Source organism: Mirounga angustirostris, unplaced genomic scaffold (assembly GCF_029215605.1).
Source record: "Mirounga angustirostris isolate CCGP_5_RB_7025 unplaced genomic scaffold, mMirAng1.0.hap1 SCAF_7, whole genome shotgun sequence".
NCBI classification, from domain to species: domain Eukaryota; kingdom Metazoa; phylum Chordata; class Mammalia; order Carnivora; family Phocidae; genus Mirounga; species Mirounga angustirostris.
Window position 1 is genome coordinate 106,664,039 of NW_026991715.1, and position 16,844 is coordinate 106,680,882.

The window sequence follows — 16,844 nt, forward strand, 5'->3', positions numbered from 1 at the left end:
ATTAGCTACAGACTGGGAGGAAATATTTACAAAACCCATATCTGATAAAGGACTTACATCCTGGGTGTGTGTGTGTGCACCTGCGATCTTAAAACAGAATAGTAAGAAAACAGAAAAGCCAATTGAAAAATGGGCAAAAAATTTGAACAGATAGTTTGCCAAAGAAGGTACAAATGGCAAATAAGTACAGAAAAGATATTCAATACTAGGGGAGTGCAAACTAAAGCACTACATAGCTATTAAAGAGTAAAAGGAAAATACCAAATACAGTTGAAAATGCAGAGTAACTGCAAGTCTTCGTTTGCTAGCAGAAATGAAAAATGATACAGCCTCTTGAGAAAAGGGCTTGACACTTACATAGCTAAACATATAACTATTCTAAGGCCCAGCAATCCCATTCCTATGTAGTTATTCAAAAGAAATGAAAACTGGGGCGCCTGGGTGGCTCAGTCGTTAAGCGTCTGCCTTCGGCTCAGGTCATGATCCCAGGGTCCTGGGATCGAGCCCCGCATCGGGCTCCCTGCTCAGCGGGAAGCCTGCTTCTCCCTCTTCCACTCCCCCTGCTTGTATTCCCTCTCTCGCTGTGTCTCTCTCTGTCAAATAAATAAATAAAATCTTAAAAAAAAAAAAAAAAAAGAAATGAAAACATATGTGTATATGAATCTTTATAGGAAAATAACCCAAGCGTCCATCAACTGGTGAATGAAGAAATGAATTTTGGTGCATCCACACAATATAATTCTCCTTGTCTGTAAAAAGGAACAAACTGTTGATACATTCAACAACACTGATGAACCTCAAAGGTTTTTATGCTACGTGAAATGTCCACATACTGTATGATTTCATTTATATGACATTCTGGAAAAGGCAAAGCCATATGAACAGAAATCAGATCAGTGGTTACTAGGGGCTGGGGGTGAAGGGAGGGGGTTGAATACAAAGGATGCACAAAAAGAATTGCTTGGGGTGATAGAAGTATTTTATATCTTAATTCTGGTGGTGGTTGTTCTAGGACAGTATGTATTCATCAAAACTCATTGAACTGAAATTAACCTGAAGTTAATTTTATTGTATGTAAACTATTCCTCAATAAACTAATCTTAAAAAAAATCAACAAGGTAGAGAAAATATTTCTGCTGCCATTTCGGCTCAAATGATAAATAATGATGTCTTTTATGATGTGCCAAACTCCTAAAGGTAAGATGCCAGTCACCATGGACCCCTGCCTGTTTCTGCCCCTCATCTACCACTCTTTCTTTGCTCATTAGTTGGAGAGAACACAGGCCCCCTGTCTCTGTAACTCGGGAAGATCATGGCAGCCTAGGGCTCTTCGTGCCTGCTATCTTCCAGGACTTTGCATGGTTGTCTCCTTGTCATCATTCATGTCCTATCTTCAAAGTCACCTCTGGGAGAGGCTTCCCTGATCATCCTCAATAAAATAGCCGCCCCCCCAAACCACATAATTATCACATTATTTTGCATTATTTTTTTCCTCCATAGCCCTATCACTACCTGGAATTCTTATTTGTTTGCATATTGCTGTCTGTGTCTCTCCATTAGAAGGCAACACTTTGTCTTTTTTACCTTCTAGTAAAGTGCCTGGCACAGTAGACATACAGTAAAGATTTGTCGAATGGACATATTCCTTGTCAAGCTATAGAAGGCATCTTTAAGGAGTAAACTTTCCTTTCAGTTCTGAAAATATAGCCACATAAATAAATATTTCTTACATGCTATATTTTCACTAGCCCCTTTCACAATATGAATTTCATACCATTATTTATTTGTAGTTTATTGTAAAGAACACCAGACTGAGAGTTAAGAGTTCTAGATTCTAGCCTTGATCCTGCTATTACCTGAAAGACACTGCACCTTTGGGTCCAGCAATTCAATTTCCAGGAGTTTATTTCAAGGAAAAAATTGGACAGATGTACAAACAGATATGCACCAGGATGTTCATCCAGTGTATTAATAATAGCAAAAATTAGAGGAAGATAATTTCACACAATGGGGCTTTGGCTAAATAGACTGATTTATCCTTCCATGTCACACTGTGAATTCATTTGAAAATGATGATTGAATTCATTTTGTTACTTATACAATAAATGTCCATTGAGTACTTGCCAATTTCAGCCACCTTTCTAGGTGCTGAGAATGTAGCAGTGAATGAAACAAAGGTCCTAACATTCATGAACCTTGTATTTTGATGGGGAAGAAAGACAATAAAAATAAATAAATATACTTCATAATATGATATCATATCACATAATATGATATCACTTCATAATATGATATCATAATATGATATCACATATAAGTTCTATGAAGAAAGAATAATGCATTGTAAAGGGATTGGGGCATCCCCCAACAGAATGATTAGGGAACCTACTATTTTATATAGTGACCAGGAAAGACCTCTCTGAGAGGGTCACATCTGACCAGAGACCTGAATGAAGTGAGAAAGTGAGGCATGTCAATATCTGTGGAAGAGCGTTCCAGGCAAATACAATGCCCCTGAGGCAAGAGTTATGGTGGCAATTTTGAGGGAAAGAAATAAGGCCTGGAGAATAGTGAGCATGGAAAAAAATGGTAGGAAATAATATTGGGGAAGCAGCCAAGGACTGGGTTTTGTAGGGCCTTATATAGGCCATTGTGAGGACATTAGATTTTTATTGTAAATATGACAGAAAACCTTGGAGAATTCTGAATAAAGATAAGTCTTATATTTTAAGACTGTGATAAGTAGGCTAGGGAAGGACAGAAGTAGGAGCAAGGAAACCATTTAGAAGGCTATTTCCGGTTTCCAGTCCTGTGGCATGGTACCATGGCAGTAGGAATGGTGAAAATTGGTTATATTTGGGACTTTTACTTATTCTAAATAAAAGTAATACAAAAAGGCAGGTATGGTAGTCTCAGAGAAAGAGGAGTAAAATATCTTTAGATTTGAGTCTTTGCAATTGAGTGAAGTGCAATTGAGTAAAGGATGTGTGATAGTGTTGGTTAAGGGGGTCCAGGGATAAAGGAGAGTGTGTTGTCAGGGCGTGGATATCACCTGGATATTATCACCTGGATGAGATCCCACTAAGAAGTGAGAACTGAGTGCTGGGGCAATTCAAAGGATCAAATGTGCCAAATGTTGCTGAGCGTGGAGTAAAATGAGGACTAAGAATAACCATGGGAGGGCCTGGTGTAGGTCACATTGAATAAGGAAAGGGTTAAGGTCCAGGCAGGAAATATAGGAGGCCCTTGACTCTTCTGACTAGGCTCACGAGGGGGCTACGTGACCAGGCTCACAGAAATCCCAGATGTGGAGAAATGCTGAGGCGTACAAAACCAGAGATAAAGGGAACAAATCAGACTGCCTGGCCCTGAATGTTAGGGAGTGTTTCATTTGTTTGTTTGTTTTTTTGCAGCTACATTGTAATCACAGAAACTGACCAGACCTCAAAAGAAGTAAGCCATTAAGGATGTTATCAACCATCCTTGCTCAAACTAAGACAGCACAAGATTTTCAAGGCCACAAACTTCCTGGTCATTTCTCAATAAAAGACTGCCAGTGAAAGCCCACAGTGGCAACCCATTTGGGACCCCTCTCACTCTAGAGAGTTTTTTTCTTTCCTTTCTGTTCTCACCTTCACTTAATAAACTTTCACTTCACTTCACCTTTCATTCTTCCACTCTGTGAGACAAGAATCCTGCAACCCTGTAACAACATTGGTGTTAGTGGGGGAGAAAAGTCTGATTGGGGTATGCTCACAAGTGAATGGATTTTTTCAACAAATACATTGATATGGGGGGGAAATTGAGATGGAGAAGGCTATTAAAAAGAAAACCACAATGGGGTGCCTGGGTGGCTCAGTCGGTTAAGTGTCTGACTCTTGGCTTTGGCTCAAGTCATGATCTCAGGGTTGTGGGATGGAGCCCTGTGGGCTCCATGCTGTGCCAGGAGTCTGCTTCTCTCCCTCTCCATCTGCCCCTCTTCCCGCTCACATGAGCGTCATGTGCTCTCTTTCTCTAAAATGAATAGATAAATCTTAAAAAAAAAGAAAAGAAAACCATCCAGGTCCAAGGTGGAGTCACTTGCCCCCAGGATAGCAAACTAAGACTTAATTGCAGTTTCAACCTTTCCAGGAGCGGAATTTTGTTATTATTATTTTTTTAATTGTTAATTTTTTTAAAGATTTTTTTGAGTTTTTGATCTGAATTTTTTAAGAAGATTTTTATTTATTTATTTGAGAGACAGAGAGAGAGTGAGGGAGCACAAGAAGGGGGGAGTGGGAGAGGAGAGGGAGAGTCAGGCTCCCGGCTGAACAGGGAGCCTGATGTTGGGCTCCATCCCAGGACCCTGAGATAATGACCTGAGCCAAAGTCAGATGGTTAACTGACTGAGCCACCCAGGTGCCGCAAGGAGTGGAATTTTATTTATTTATTTATTTATTTATTATTTAATTAACTTATTTATTATGTTCAGTTAGCTAACATATAGTACATCATTAGTTTTTGACGTAGTGTTCAACGATTCATTAGTTGCTTATAACACCCAGTGTTCATCACAACACATGCCCTCCTTAATGCCCATCACCCAGTTACCCAATCCCCCCAAGCTCCTCCCTTCCGTAATCCTCAGTTTGTTTCCCTGAGTCCAGAGTCTCTCCTGGTTTGATTTTAAACCGATCCATCTGGAATTTTCTGGTCAGCACCAAATGAGGTAATCTATGGCATGGGACATTGCCCCTCACTCCCAAAGGAAGAAGAGGTAATCTTCACAATAAGGCCCCTGCTCTTCCCCTTAAGGCAATGTGACCTTGAGTGAAACAAAACTTTCTTTTGCTAATAACTTCTTTGCTGCACCCTCCTTTCTATAAAAACCTTCCATTTTATACAAATCCTTAGAGTTCCCGTTTACTTGCTGGGTGGGAGTCTGCCCACTTCATGAATTGATTAAGATAGCCAATTAGGGGCCCTGGGTGGCTCAGTTGGTTAAGCGACTGCTTTCGGCTCAGGTCATGATCCCGGAGTCCTGGGATCGAGTCCCAGATCGGGCTCCCGGCTCAGCGGGGAGCCTGCTTCTCCCTCTGACCCTATCCCCTCTCACGCTGTTTCTCTCTCTCTCTCTCTCTCAAATAAATAAATAAAATCTTTAAAAAAAAAAAAGATAGCCAATTAGATCTTTTAAAATTTACTGGGTTAAATTTTTATTACTTAACAGAACCTTTAGATTAAAAGGTAATTGAAAGACACATCAGCCAGTCACAAAGGCTTATTGGCTCCTGAAAAAATTGGTGTCCAAATAATGACTTGATTTTGATGATTTTTTTTTTTTTCCTTAGGGATAGAGAGGTGGGGAGGGAGGGGCAGAGGGAGAGAGACAATGTCAAGCAGACTCCAGGCTGAGCACAGAGCCTGACTCAGAGCTGGATCTCATGACCCTGAGCCAAAATCAAGAGTAAGATGCTTTAACTGACTGAGCCACCCAGGCGCCCCTGATTTTGAGGATTTTAAGTAATTACTAATTTATTTTTAAATGAAGGAATGGTTCTGTGTTTATAGGGGAAAATAAGAGTCCTACTTGAAAGATGCATGTTGAAATAATGTCTGGCTTTAATGGGTAGCTACTCATTGAAGGTGGATGAGTACAATTCTGTCTACTTTTGTATATACTTGAACCCCATAATTTTGTAAAAAATGAAATTCAAATAATCTTATTTTAAAGAGGTAAAGTTGAAAACTTTTTATCAGAATAACCTTATTTTTTATGTCCAATATGCTCTTGTAAGATCCCCACGAATTTATAAATTTGTGACTTATGAAAATTACCTCCGAAAGAAATCTTTGATACATTTTTTAATTTGTTAATCTGTTACCTGGAAATATAATTACACATGCTTCAATTTCTAAATGAGAATAAATATGAACGTATAGTGAAGAAATGGAAACTGAGAATGTTATTGATTCCCAATCATGTTCACAAATATTTCCTGATTAAAAATAAATTTAATGTTACTTTTGACAGTGGGATTAGATATAATTTTAAAAAATTAAAACATCTGCTTATCTGTATTTTCTAACTTCATGTAAGGCATACGGATGCGTTCTTTAAAAAGGAGTGAAGCTACCAGTTGCTACTTCTACTGATAGAAAGTACTAACACATACGCCCCCACCTCCAATCCCGCAGGCGACTAAACCTCCAAAGTGCGGGGAGATATGCGCAGGCGCATTAGCAAGCTATTGGTTGGAGGAGGAACTAGAGCCTCAGCTAAAAGACAGCTCTTTCAGCCAATCAAAGGGTACCGTCAGGGGCTTCTTCCTGTAGGAGGCGGCCGGAAGTCGGATTTCGGTTGCGGAGGCGAAGGCGGCTACGGTGTAAACGCTGAGCTGAGGTGAGTGGGCGGCGACGGCGTGGGGCTTCGTTCGGTGTGCATTTCTCCTTCCGGACCTCGCGGCTTCCTCAAGGCGGGCTGGGAATGGGGAAGGCTTGGCGCGGGGTATACTCTCACCTTCCTCTCCCGCGTCCGTCGGAGGTTGCCGCCTCTCTGCTGCTCGTGGGGAGCCGGGTGGAAGGTGCCCTCGGTGGGCTTTCTCTGTGTGGGGAGGCCGAGCCGGACCTCAGGTTGGGAGACCTGAGTTCTAGTTCTGCGCGCCGCTGGTTTGCTAAGCTGTGTGGACTTGGCGAGTACTTTGGCCTCCGGCTATTGTCAGCTTAGAGTGACCATCCCTGCCCTCCCTCCTCGGGGAGAGATGCTGAAACCGGCTGAGTTAGCCGGGGGGGCGGGGAGGGGGCCTGTGTGAAGGAGGCCGGCTGATCCCAAGCCTAATGGCCACATTCATCTGGAGAGTTTTTTAAAAGCTGCTTTCCAGGGGCGCCTGGGTGGCTCAGATGGTTAAGCGTCTGCCTTCGGCTCAGGTCATGATCCCAGGGTCCTGGATCGAGTCCCTGCTGGGTGGGGAGCCTGCTTCTCCCTCTGTCTCTGCCTCCCTCTCTCTCTCTCTCTCTCTCACTCTCATGAATAAATAAATAAAACATTAAAAAAAAAAAAGCTGTTTTCCAGCGGCCCCATTCACCGTAGACGAAACGAATCACATGTCTGGGGGCGGGACCCTAGAATACCTTCCTTTTTTGGTTAAGCCCCTAGCTTGGAACGTAACACTATAGAAGGTGAATCTGGAGTCAGGTAACCGACTGTAACGCCTGGCGGTGGTTTTACTGAAGATACTGCCTTTGAAAAGTTCATTCTAGAGAAGTGATAGAGAAATAAACATAGCTTCTGTAATATGTCAAGTTCCTTTTATACAGTTAAGATTCATGGTTTACTGACTCAAGAGAGCTTATACTGTGTAACGAAAAGGACCCAGAACAAGAATTCTTGCTGTGCTTTTTACTAGCCTTTTGACCTGGTGCAAACACTTCTTCTCTGAAATGAAACCTACAGTAGTACTTTAGAATTTGTAGGAAGACGGAGAGGATTTAAACCGCACCTGTCACGGAGTTGGCCTTTGGAAAATGGCAGCTTGAAAAGAGGGATGCACGTGGTGTTGGGAAACACAAAACAGGACGCCCGACTAAAAATGCTTGAGTGAGGTGAAACTTGGGCTGTCTGAAAGTGCTTCTGAAGTACTAGATCAATGCTAATTTTCGGATTTTGGTAGTAGTATGGTTATAAGGAAACATTCTTATTTGGGGGAGAACAGTAAGGCAAGTGAGGGAAAATGTTAACATTTGGAGATTCTGGGTGAAGAATATGGAATGTTCTTTGTACTTTTAATTCAGCTTTCTATAAATCAGAATTTACGTTAAAAAATTGTCACTATTTGCAGCTCTCCTGTGTTGTAAATTAGTGAAACAGGACAGTGGGTATAACCCCCACCCTCATGAAGTTTTACCCCTTTTTCCTTAAGGGCTGCATAATATTATATAGAAATATTTTATCCACTCATATTGATGAAGTCATGTATTATTTCTGACTTTTCGTACTCTTCAAACATTGCTGCATTACACACCCTTAATACACATTTTTATGTACTTGTGATGTGGAACAAGTGATTCTATACCTTGGGGTTGGGAGCAGTAAAGATAAGGGAAGTTCCAAAAGGACTTTCATATGTAAAGACTCGCAGGATCCTGGAGGAGTGTTATAATCTGCCTATCTCAAGTATTTGTCAATGGGCTGCAGTTTTATAAGGAGATTTAATTTTATCTACATTCCTTCTGCCTTTGTTTCCCACCTTTCTTCATTCAGAAGGTCATCCCAGTTTTAGAATAAGGCTTATAGCTGTTCTGGCCCTGTAGGGAAACTGGTTGGGGTGGAAAGGACCCACTCACCTCAGTTCTCTCAGAAGCCATCATCACAACCACCCCACAACATTCTTGGGTGGTGGGCCAGTACTACCGAAGAGAATATGGGAGAATGCTCACACACAGCTGACAGGAAACAAATATATATGTGGAATTTAATTTGGCAGTATCAAAATTTTAAATGCTGATATTCTTTGAACCAACAATTCTACTTCTAGAATTTTATCTTGTAAAAATATTGGTACAGGCGATGTGGGAAACAAGAATTACTAAATTTCCTTACCACCTACAGCCCATTGACAAGTCCTTAAAAGAGGCAGAGTGACATTCCTCTAGGGATTCAGCTGCCTTGATGTTAATATTTTGCTAAGGGCAACAGGTAATCTTAGCCCAACCCCCAGGATCCTGTGAGTCTACTTTAATATATAAAAATTCTGTTGGAAACTTCGTCTCTACCCCCAGATACATGTTAGCAATCATCCCTGAAGTATATGACCCACTACTGATAGACATCTGAAGGGTCTCATGACTTAGTTTTTACTAACCAGTAATAAATGACCTTTTCTAACAATAGCTAGCCCCCTCAGGATCCTGGAAACTTTGTTTCCTGGGAGGCTTACACTAACCCTAACTCCCTCCCAACTTTATTTAATGGGCCACTCCTCAGGACCCCAGTGCAGTTCTTTCTGCCCATGGGTCCTGTCCCCGTGCTTTAATAAAACCACCTTTTTGCACCAAAGGCGTCTCAAGAATTCTTTCTTGGCTGTCGGCTCCAGACGCCATCAAACTTCACCAAAAACATTCCAAAAGAACTACATCAAAAGGATAATGTGACCTCTGCTGGAATCCAGCGCCTGTCACATGGAAGGTGTTCTATATTATGTAAATATATAGTATTATATTCCATAGTGATGGAATATTTGAAATCTTGATAGTCTGTTAGATGAAAAGCATCCTTTTTAGAAATTTGCTTTTAGAAATGTATTAGTCTGAATATTTTCCTGCCTTTATTCAGCATATGCTTTTCCTCTTTTGTCTCTTTTTCTAGGTTTTAAAAAATAGAGGTTAAAAAAAAAACCTCATCCGGGGGGCTGTCCTGGGGGCCTTTATTGAGGATCTTCTGGGTGTTGAGATGGTGGAAGTGGAGTTGTGTACAAGATAGGCAGTTCCTGAAGTCCTGGTGCTTTCCTTCTGGTGGGGGTGGAGTCAAAAAATGTTTTTAAAAAGTCAAAGTAAAATTTCTAGTGTTTGCTCTTGGTTAGCTTGCAAGCATTTTTCTTCTAGAAGAATGGGATTGTCTTTTAATTTTGCTTATGATGCATTTTCCTATTTTTAGATTTGTTTTTGGTAGTTAGTAGATCTGTTGGTCTTTTGTAGTAGCCTTAGAACTTCGTAGTTACTTTTTGTCTGTTTTCCTTGATATTTTAAGCAACACTAGGATGGAGGGAGTGTTTTGTTTATCCTTGAAAGATAGTATAGTGTAGTGTTTGAGATCTTAGACTCTGGATCCTTTACTGATGAGGTTTTGGGATACAGGTGAGGTTCAGTGGAGTGGAGTCCAGAGCCGACGACGTTTTATTAAAGCATGGGGACAGGACCCATGGACAGAAAGAGCTGCTCCACCGGGGTTGTGAGGGGTGGCTGATTTTGTACTATGGGGTTGGGGGAGGTAAGGAAAAAGGGAGGTTTCCAAAAGAACTTTCATATGCTAAAGACTCACGGGATACCGGAGGCCTTGCCATTGTCAAGTTAAGGTGTTTACCCCTCTAGGAGGGCATTAACATTAATTAAGGTAGTTGGAAACTTCCTGGAGGAACATTACGCTGCCCACTTCAAGTATCTGTCAATGGGCTGCAGGTTATAAGGGCATTTAATTGTATCTACATTTCCTTCTGAAAGCTAGGTTATTGATAATAGGAATGCTTTGTTCTTGTAGATTGCTAAGACATTTGTAAACTGAGGGAGACACCTGTCTTGTAGGATTGTGATCTAAGTTAACTGTTTTTCCTTTAGGGCAGCCAGGCGTGCCTGAGGAATGTCACATGTATGGGGGGGGGGGGTGTCAGCATCTGCTTTGTCATCAGCTTGCCTTCTGTTCCCTGATCATTTACTACTTAATCTGCGACTTTATGCAAGTGGTTCAACCTTTCTGAGCCACAACTGTCTCATCTCCAAAATGGAAAGAGCACCTTTTCTCACAGCCCTGAGAAAAGTAAACTGTCTGGCACATAGTATGTACTCAGATATTATCTGTTGTCAAAATCATCATCCCTGGATACTCATTGTCCTATCTTAGACAAACAATAAAGAATCAAAAGAGTGAATACACTAAGGATGTTTGTACATATTTCCAATTCCATTGATTTGGAGCCCTCTTGAAATGGATGAAGCTGCTCAACAAATATTTATGAAGCTTATGTGTGCGCAAGGTTGTGGGCGTAGAACTATGATAGAGTCCTTCCCGTCATGGAGCCTATAGTCTGGCTAGGGAGAGACATCAGATACTGGTTCAGAGAATAAAAGAGGGAAGGTAGGATCTGGTTTTGATGACTAATCAACTAAGTTATTTCTTTAGAGGTTACATTTTAAGCCACTGCCTGAAGCAGGGAAAAAAGCATATGAAAAGACCCAAAGGCAGAAGAAGTTGGTATAGTTAAAGAATAGTGTAGAAATACTAGATTAAAGACAGTATTGCTAGGATATAATGAAAGAGAAGGAATGTTGGATGAAAACAGTTATGCTGGCTATTATGTGGAAGAACAGTAGTGAAAGCAAAAAGAGCCCTGGGGAAACCATTATATTCCTGGCGAGAAGAAATGGTGGCTTGATCAGAATTGATGAACTTGAGATGGTGAAGGTGTGGAATCAACAGGACTTGATAAATTTGTGATGATGGGGGGGGGGGTGTCTGAATATTTTATGAACCACCCAGGAGTTCAGGCAGTCTGGATTGGAGGCAGAAAGTACAGAGTCATAAACACAGAACAGGGTTTCTCCACTTCGGCACAATATTTTTTTGACATTTGGGGCTGGATGATTCTTCGTTGGGGGCTGTCATATGCATTGTGTTTAGCAGCATCGCTAGCCTCTACCCATTAGATGCTGATGAAGTTTTAGAATATAAGTGAGGTTCAGTGGGGTGGAGTCCGGAGCTGACGACTAAGAAAGAATTCTTGAGACGTCTTCGTTGCAAAATGGTGGTTTATTAAAGCACAGGGACAGGACCCGTGGGCAGAAAGAGCTGCTGCCCCGGGGTTGTGAGGGGTGGCTGATTATATACTATGGGGTTGGGGAAGGTAAGGAAAAGGGAGGCTTCAAAAGGATTTTTGTATGTTAAAGAATATTCACAGGATACCGGAGGCCTTGCCATTGTCAAGTTAAGGTTGTTTACCCTTCTAGTAAGGCATTAACATTAAGATAGTTGGGAACTTCCTGGAAGAATGTCACACACGTCTCACCCAGGATTGGGGGTGGGGGTTGGTTGCAGGGTGTTGGGCTTACGCTTTGTCTTCAGCCAGCCTTCTGTTCCCTCATCAATGCCAGTAGCACCCCATCCCCCAGTTGTGACAAGTAAAAATATCTCCAGACCTTGCCATATGTCTCCTGGTGGTCAAAATTGCCATTGGTTGAGAACCACTGGTAGAAATGGTGTTTTATAAAAGCCATGGAATTGACTGATATAACCCAGGGAAAATAAAAAGCAGAGGTCTAAAACTATTGGCCCAGGGGCGCCTGGGTGGCTCAGTTGGTTAAGCGACTGCCTTCGGCTCAGGTCATGATCCTGGAGTCCCGGGATCGAGTCCTGCATTGGGCTCCCTGCTCAGCAGGGGGTCTGCTTCTCTCTCTGACCCTCCTCTCTCTCATGCTCTCTCTCTGTCTCTCTCAATAAAATTAAAAAAAATAAATAAATAAAAAATAAATAAATAAAACTATTGGCCCAAAGACCACAAAGATTGTTGTAGACAAGTTCTTTTTGACTCCACAGAATTTGATAATCTCTGGAATTACCAGTATTTACAAATTGAGAGATTTCTGCATAAAATCTGATTTTTGCCCTCTTTTAAGAAATCAAGAAACTGAGGAGCAGTGAGTTCTTTCCCACATGAATGCTAACGGCTGGAGGCTTTGAGATTTGGCATTCATATGCTTAATTCATATGAATCCCTGCCCCAGAGTACTTCACTGTTTTAAGTTGCTTGCCTATTCCCTTTGGCACTTGAGTTTTTGATTTCTTAATTTAGAGTGAGAAGAGGGCCCCAGAGCAACCCTCTTGAGACAGGTCAACATTAAAATTTGGGTAGAGGAGTGGCGCTAGAGGAGATTGAGAGGGAGTGGCCAGTGAGGTAGGAGGAAAACCTAAATGGAAGCTCACAGAAGCTGAGGGAGAAGGGACGTGTGTTGAAAAAAGAAAATATTGCTGAAAGATTGAGTAAAATCACCTTAGAAGAATATCTATTGGATTTGCTCGTGTGGTGGTTGTTGATAACCTTGTTGAGCAGTTTTTGTGGAGTTAAGAGGTTGAGGCCAAATTGGTTAATGACAAAAATGAATATGCAGAAGCAGTGAATTATGAATTGGTAAAATTATAGTAGATCATGATGCCTTTGACCACCGCCTCATTGGTTCTCAGCAGCATCCTGTTCACTGCTGTGGCTTGGTAGTACCTCAGGGCTGCTCCACAGTTGCCCTTAGTACCTCACAAATTCCCAGAGTAAAACTGTCTCCAGTGTATTTGTCATCTTTGCTGTTGGATGGTGGTGGTATACCTTGAAAATCTGATAAGATCAGTGTAAATGAGCAGTCAGGGTCTTCTCGTTTTATCATATACCTAAGCTTAAAATGGAACCTCTATTTAGAGCATATGTATAGAGGATACATTTGGGTTTGGAATTCTGCAGTTGATATAAAAAAGTTAACATGTCTATAAAAAATGTAGTGTACATTGCAGGGAAAAAGGTATGGAATTGGATCATCGTTTCATCAAAGAAGCTCAGGTGATGATACCAGCTGTCTGAAATATGGCAATGTTGATGTTATAAGTAAGTGTTTGCTTTTGGAAATCAACCTATAATATAAAACAAAAGTGATTGTGATATGAGATGGGGAGATAGCATGTGTGATTTGGCTATAGAGGGGGTAGAGAAATGACATAACTGGTGAGGGGTGTGGGATCCAGATTTTATCTATAGATGAAAATACACTACATACATTTTTTTTGTGCCAATGAAAGTCTTAGGCAGAGAAGGAGAAATAGTTGGATGATTGAAAATATAATGCTAATTAGTAAAGATGGCAGCCTTTCCATGTTTTTTTAGAAACTAAGGAGATCATTTTGTCATGGGCCCCAAACTGCCAAGGGAAAAAAAAAAGGAAAATACTGTCTGTAGTCACCCAGTGTGACAGGTTTGTTTTGTAGCTCTACTCTAAATCTTTGGTTTCTTTCCATAGGTTCTTGATCTTCCGCAATGGGTGAGCCACAACAAGTGAGTGCTCTTCCACCACCTCCAATGCAGTACATCAAGGAATATACAGATGAAAATATTCAGGAAGGCCTAGCTCCCAAGCCTCCACCTCCAATAAAAGACAGTTACATGATGTTTGGCAATCAGTTCCAATGCGATGATCTTATCATCCGCCCTTTAGAAAGTCAGGGCATCGAACGGCTTCATCCTATGCAGTTTGATCACAAGAAGGAACTGAGAAAACTCAATATGTCTATTCTTATTAATTTCTTAGACCTCTTAGATATCTTGATAAGGAGTCCTGGGAGTATAAAACGAGAAGAGAAACTAGAAGATCTTAAGCTGCTTTTTGTACATGTGCATCATCTCATAAATGAATACCGACCCCACCAAGCAAGAGAGACATTGAGAGTCATGATGGAGGTGCAGAAACGTCAACGCCTTGAAACAGCTGAGCGGTTTCAGAAGCATCTGGAACGAGTCATTGAGATGATTCAGAATTGCTTGGCTTCTTTGCCTGATGATTTGCCTCATTCAGAAGCAGGGATGAGAGTAAAAACTGAACCAATGGATGCTGATGATAGCAACAATTGTACTGGACAGAATGAACAACAAAGAGAAAATTCAGGTCACAGGAGAGACCAGATTATAGAGAAAGATGCTGCCTTGTGTGTCCTAATTGATGAAATGAATGAAAGACCATGAAGGATGTTTCTTCTTTTTGCTTTTCTCTTTTTCTTTTCAGTAAATGGTATATACTCATTAATTTGCTCTTGGAGTGTCTTAAAAGAGCTATAACTAGAAGTCATGTGAATGGCTTGACTCCAACTTTATCAATTATGAGATGTCACAGGCATTGCACTGTATGGCAAACATAGGGAAATGAGTATATATGTATACACTAAGAGTAATCACCTTGAAAAGGAAAGTGCTGCGATTGTGTGGAACATTCCTGGATTTGGAGTTTAGCTCATGGTCTCAGGGTCCTGGGATCGAGCCCCGCATCAGGTTCCCTGCTCACTGGGGAGTCTGCTTCTCCCTCTCCCTCTGTTGTTCTCCCTGCTTGTGCTTTCTCACTCCTGTTCTCTCTCTCAAATAAAAAAAAAAAAAAAAGAATCACTGATAAAGGTAGTACCTTTTCCAGAGGTCTTCTTTTAATTCTTCCCTCAGTTCTTGGTTCCAAGTATACCACCCTTCAGGGATTTGCTGTATTGAGGTTTATAGTCCTAGAGCTGGTGAAGTCCAGTTTAATGTGGCCAGAGGCCTATTTTGTATATGAAACATTCATGCATCCTTTTCTTGGGAGTGTAGACTGTTGCCAAGTAGATACCTCTCTACTAGACAGGCAGCTAGTTGGGCAATTTTTTTTTCTATATGTGTTTGATAAAGATTTTTGGGCACTGGGAACATAGTCCAGGCTCTCAAGATTAAATTGAAGGGGGGAAAGGAGCACCTCGTCTGTAGGGGAGCAGCTGGATGTTGCATAACACTTGAGCAACTCTTCAAAGAAATCTCTCCTTTGGCCTCAACCATTTTATAACTTAGGATGTTGGGCTAGGAGGTACTAAACCAATTTTTGGCTGCTTCACAATTCTGGACAAATCTAAATGAGTCATGTAAGAGTCACATCATTTGTGTGTGTGTGTGTGTGTGTGTGTGTGTATGTAGGTAGGGAGGATTAGGGGTTAAAATTCCATGAGGAATCTAATTTGACTTTGGGAGGATCTGATCTTGGAGGCCTGGGTGGCACCTGACTAAAACTAGAGTGCTAATGTGAACTGCAATTACAATGAGAGTGGGAACACTAGTGGTCTTATAGTTGTTACAAGTTTAAAAGTTACAGTCTTTCAATCTTGTGAGGGTCAGAAAACATCTCTGCCTACCTAGTTATAGTGAATATTCCTGATAGACGGATTCCTCAAAGTGAAATCTCTGGAATAGCCTGGCACCTCTTGAAATTACTGATTCCCAGACTGCAGAGATTCTGATTTCATTGTTCTGGGGTGGGGCTTTGGCACTGGTTTTAAGAAATCTCTAGATGGGGCGCCTGGGTGGCTCAGTTGGTTAAGCGAATGCCTTCGGCTCAGGTCATGATCCTGGAGTCCCAGGATCGAGTCCCGCATCGGGCTCCCTGCTCGGCAGGGAGTCTGCTTCTCCCTGACCCTACCCCTCTCATGCTCTCTCTCTCTCTCTCTCTCATTCTCTCTCTCAAATAAATAAAATCTTTAAAAAAAAAAAAAGAAATCTCTAGATGGCTTGACTGTGCAGTGGGTTAAAGGAATATTGTATTAGTACACTCTGTTCCACCTATTTGAAGCAAAAAGACAAATTTTTGAAAAGATAACTCTGCTGTTGCATGATTGAAGGATAAATTGAACATCCAAACTATGAAGAGGACTAGGAGGATTTCCAGGGCAACTGGGACTCAAACTTCATTCAGATCCTTTCATTGCTTCTCCTGTCTGTTTTCTTTCCGTTAGCTCCATTCTCTTTACAAACCAGCCTTTTTGTGAATGGATGGAAAACACAGCTGCTAGCAGTTCCCAAGTGTTAAGTCTTCAGGCACCACTGTTAGAAAAAAGGAAGACTAACTAACCAGCCCTGAGGGGGAATTAGGGGTGGTATTTCTGATTCTAGCTGGGCCAGTCAGTTGGGGCCTGAATCCTGTAAGAATTTGGCAGTCCCCAAAATGTCCATGTATGGGAGAAGGTAGTCCACCTCTCAGGAAGTAGGTGCTGAGTTGGTCATATTGTAGATATCCACTATAAATTGAGCACATGTAAATTTTTGATAAAAATAAGCAGGTTGTGCTTATTTATATTCCCAAACTCCCCACCATCACAGTTCATTTATTAATTGTATCCACTTAGTGAAAATTGTGGTCCTCTGCCTGACACCGGTCTAGTTACCAAGGAAATGGAGAATGGGGAGGAAAGTGAAAGAAAGATAAACAAGAACACAAATGAGTTAGTTTTTGAAGTTCTAAGTTTGTTTTTTAACTATCCAGCCATTGCAACACTCAGAAGAATCTTGCTTCTAATTTTATTCCTATTGCCTGCTCTAAATTCCTTGTCCACATTATCTTTT

General features: G+C 41.3%; 1 protein-coding gene across 2 annotated transcripts; it reads left to right on the forward strand.

Moving 5' to 3' along the window:
* Positions 1–6,245: 6,245 nt before the first annotated feature.
* Positions 6,246–16,541, forward strand: MED7 (mediator complex subunit 7). 2 transcript variants are annotated; one of them, XM_045902063.3, is made up of 2 exons: positions 6,246–6,382; positions 13,744–16,541. In XM_045902063.3, the coding sequence occupies exon 2, from the start codon at positions 13,761–13,763 to the stop codon at positions 14,460–14,462; it is 702 nt and encodes a 233-aa protein (XP_045758019.1). In that variant the 5' UTR covers positions 6,246–6,382; positions 13,744–13,760; the 3' UTR covers positions 14,463–16,541. The 2 variants fall into 2 exon arrangements, with proteins under 2 accessions (XP_045758019.1, XP_064452680.1); XM_064596610.1 differs by lacking the exon at positions 6,246–6,382 and adding an exon at positions 13,139–13,334.
* Positions 16,542–16,844: the final 303 nt, after the last annotated feature.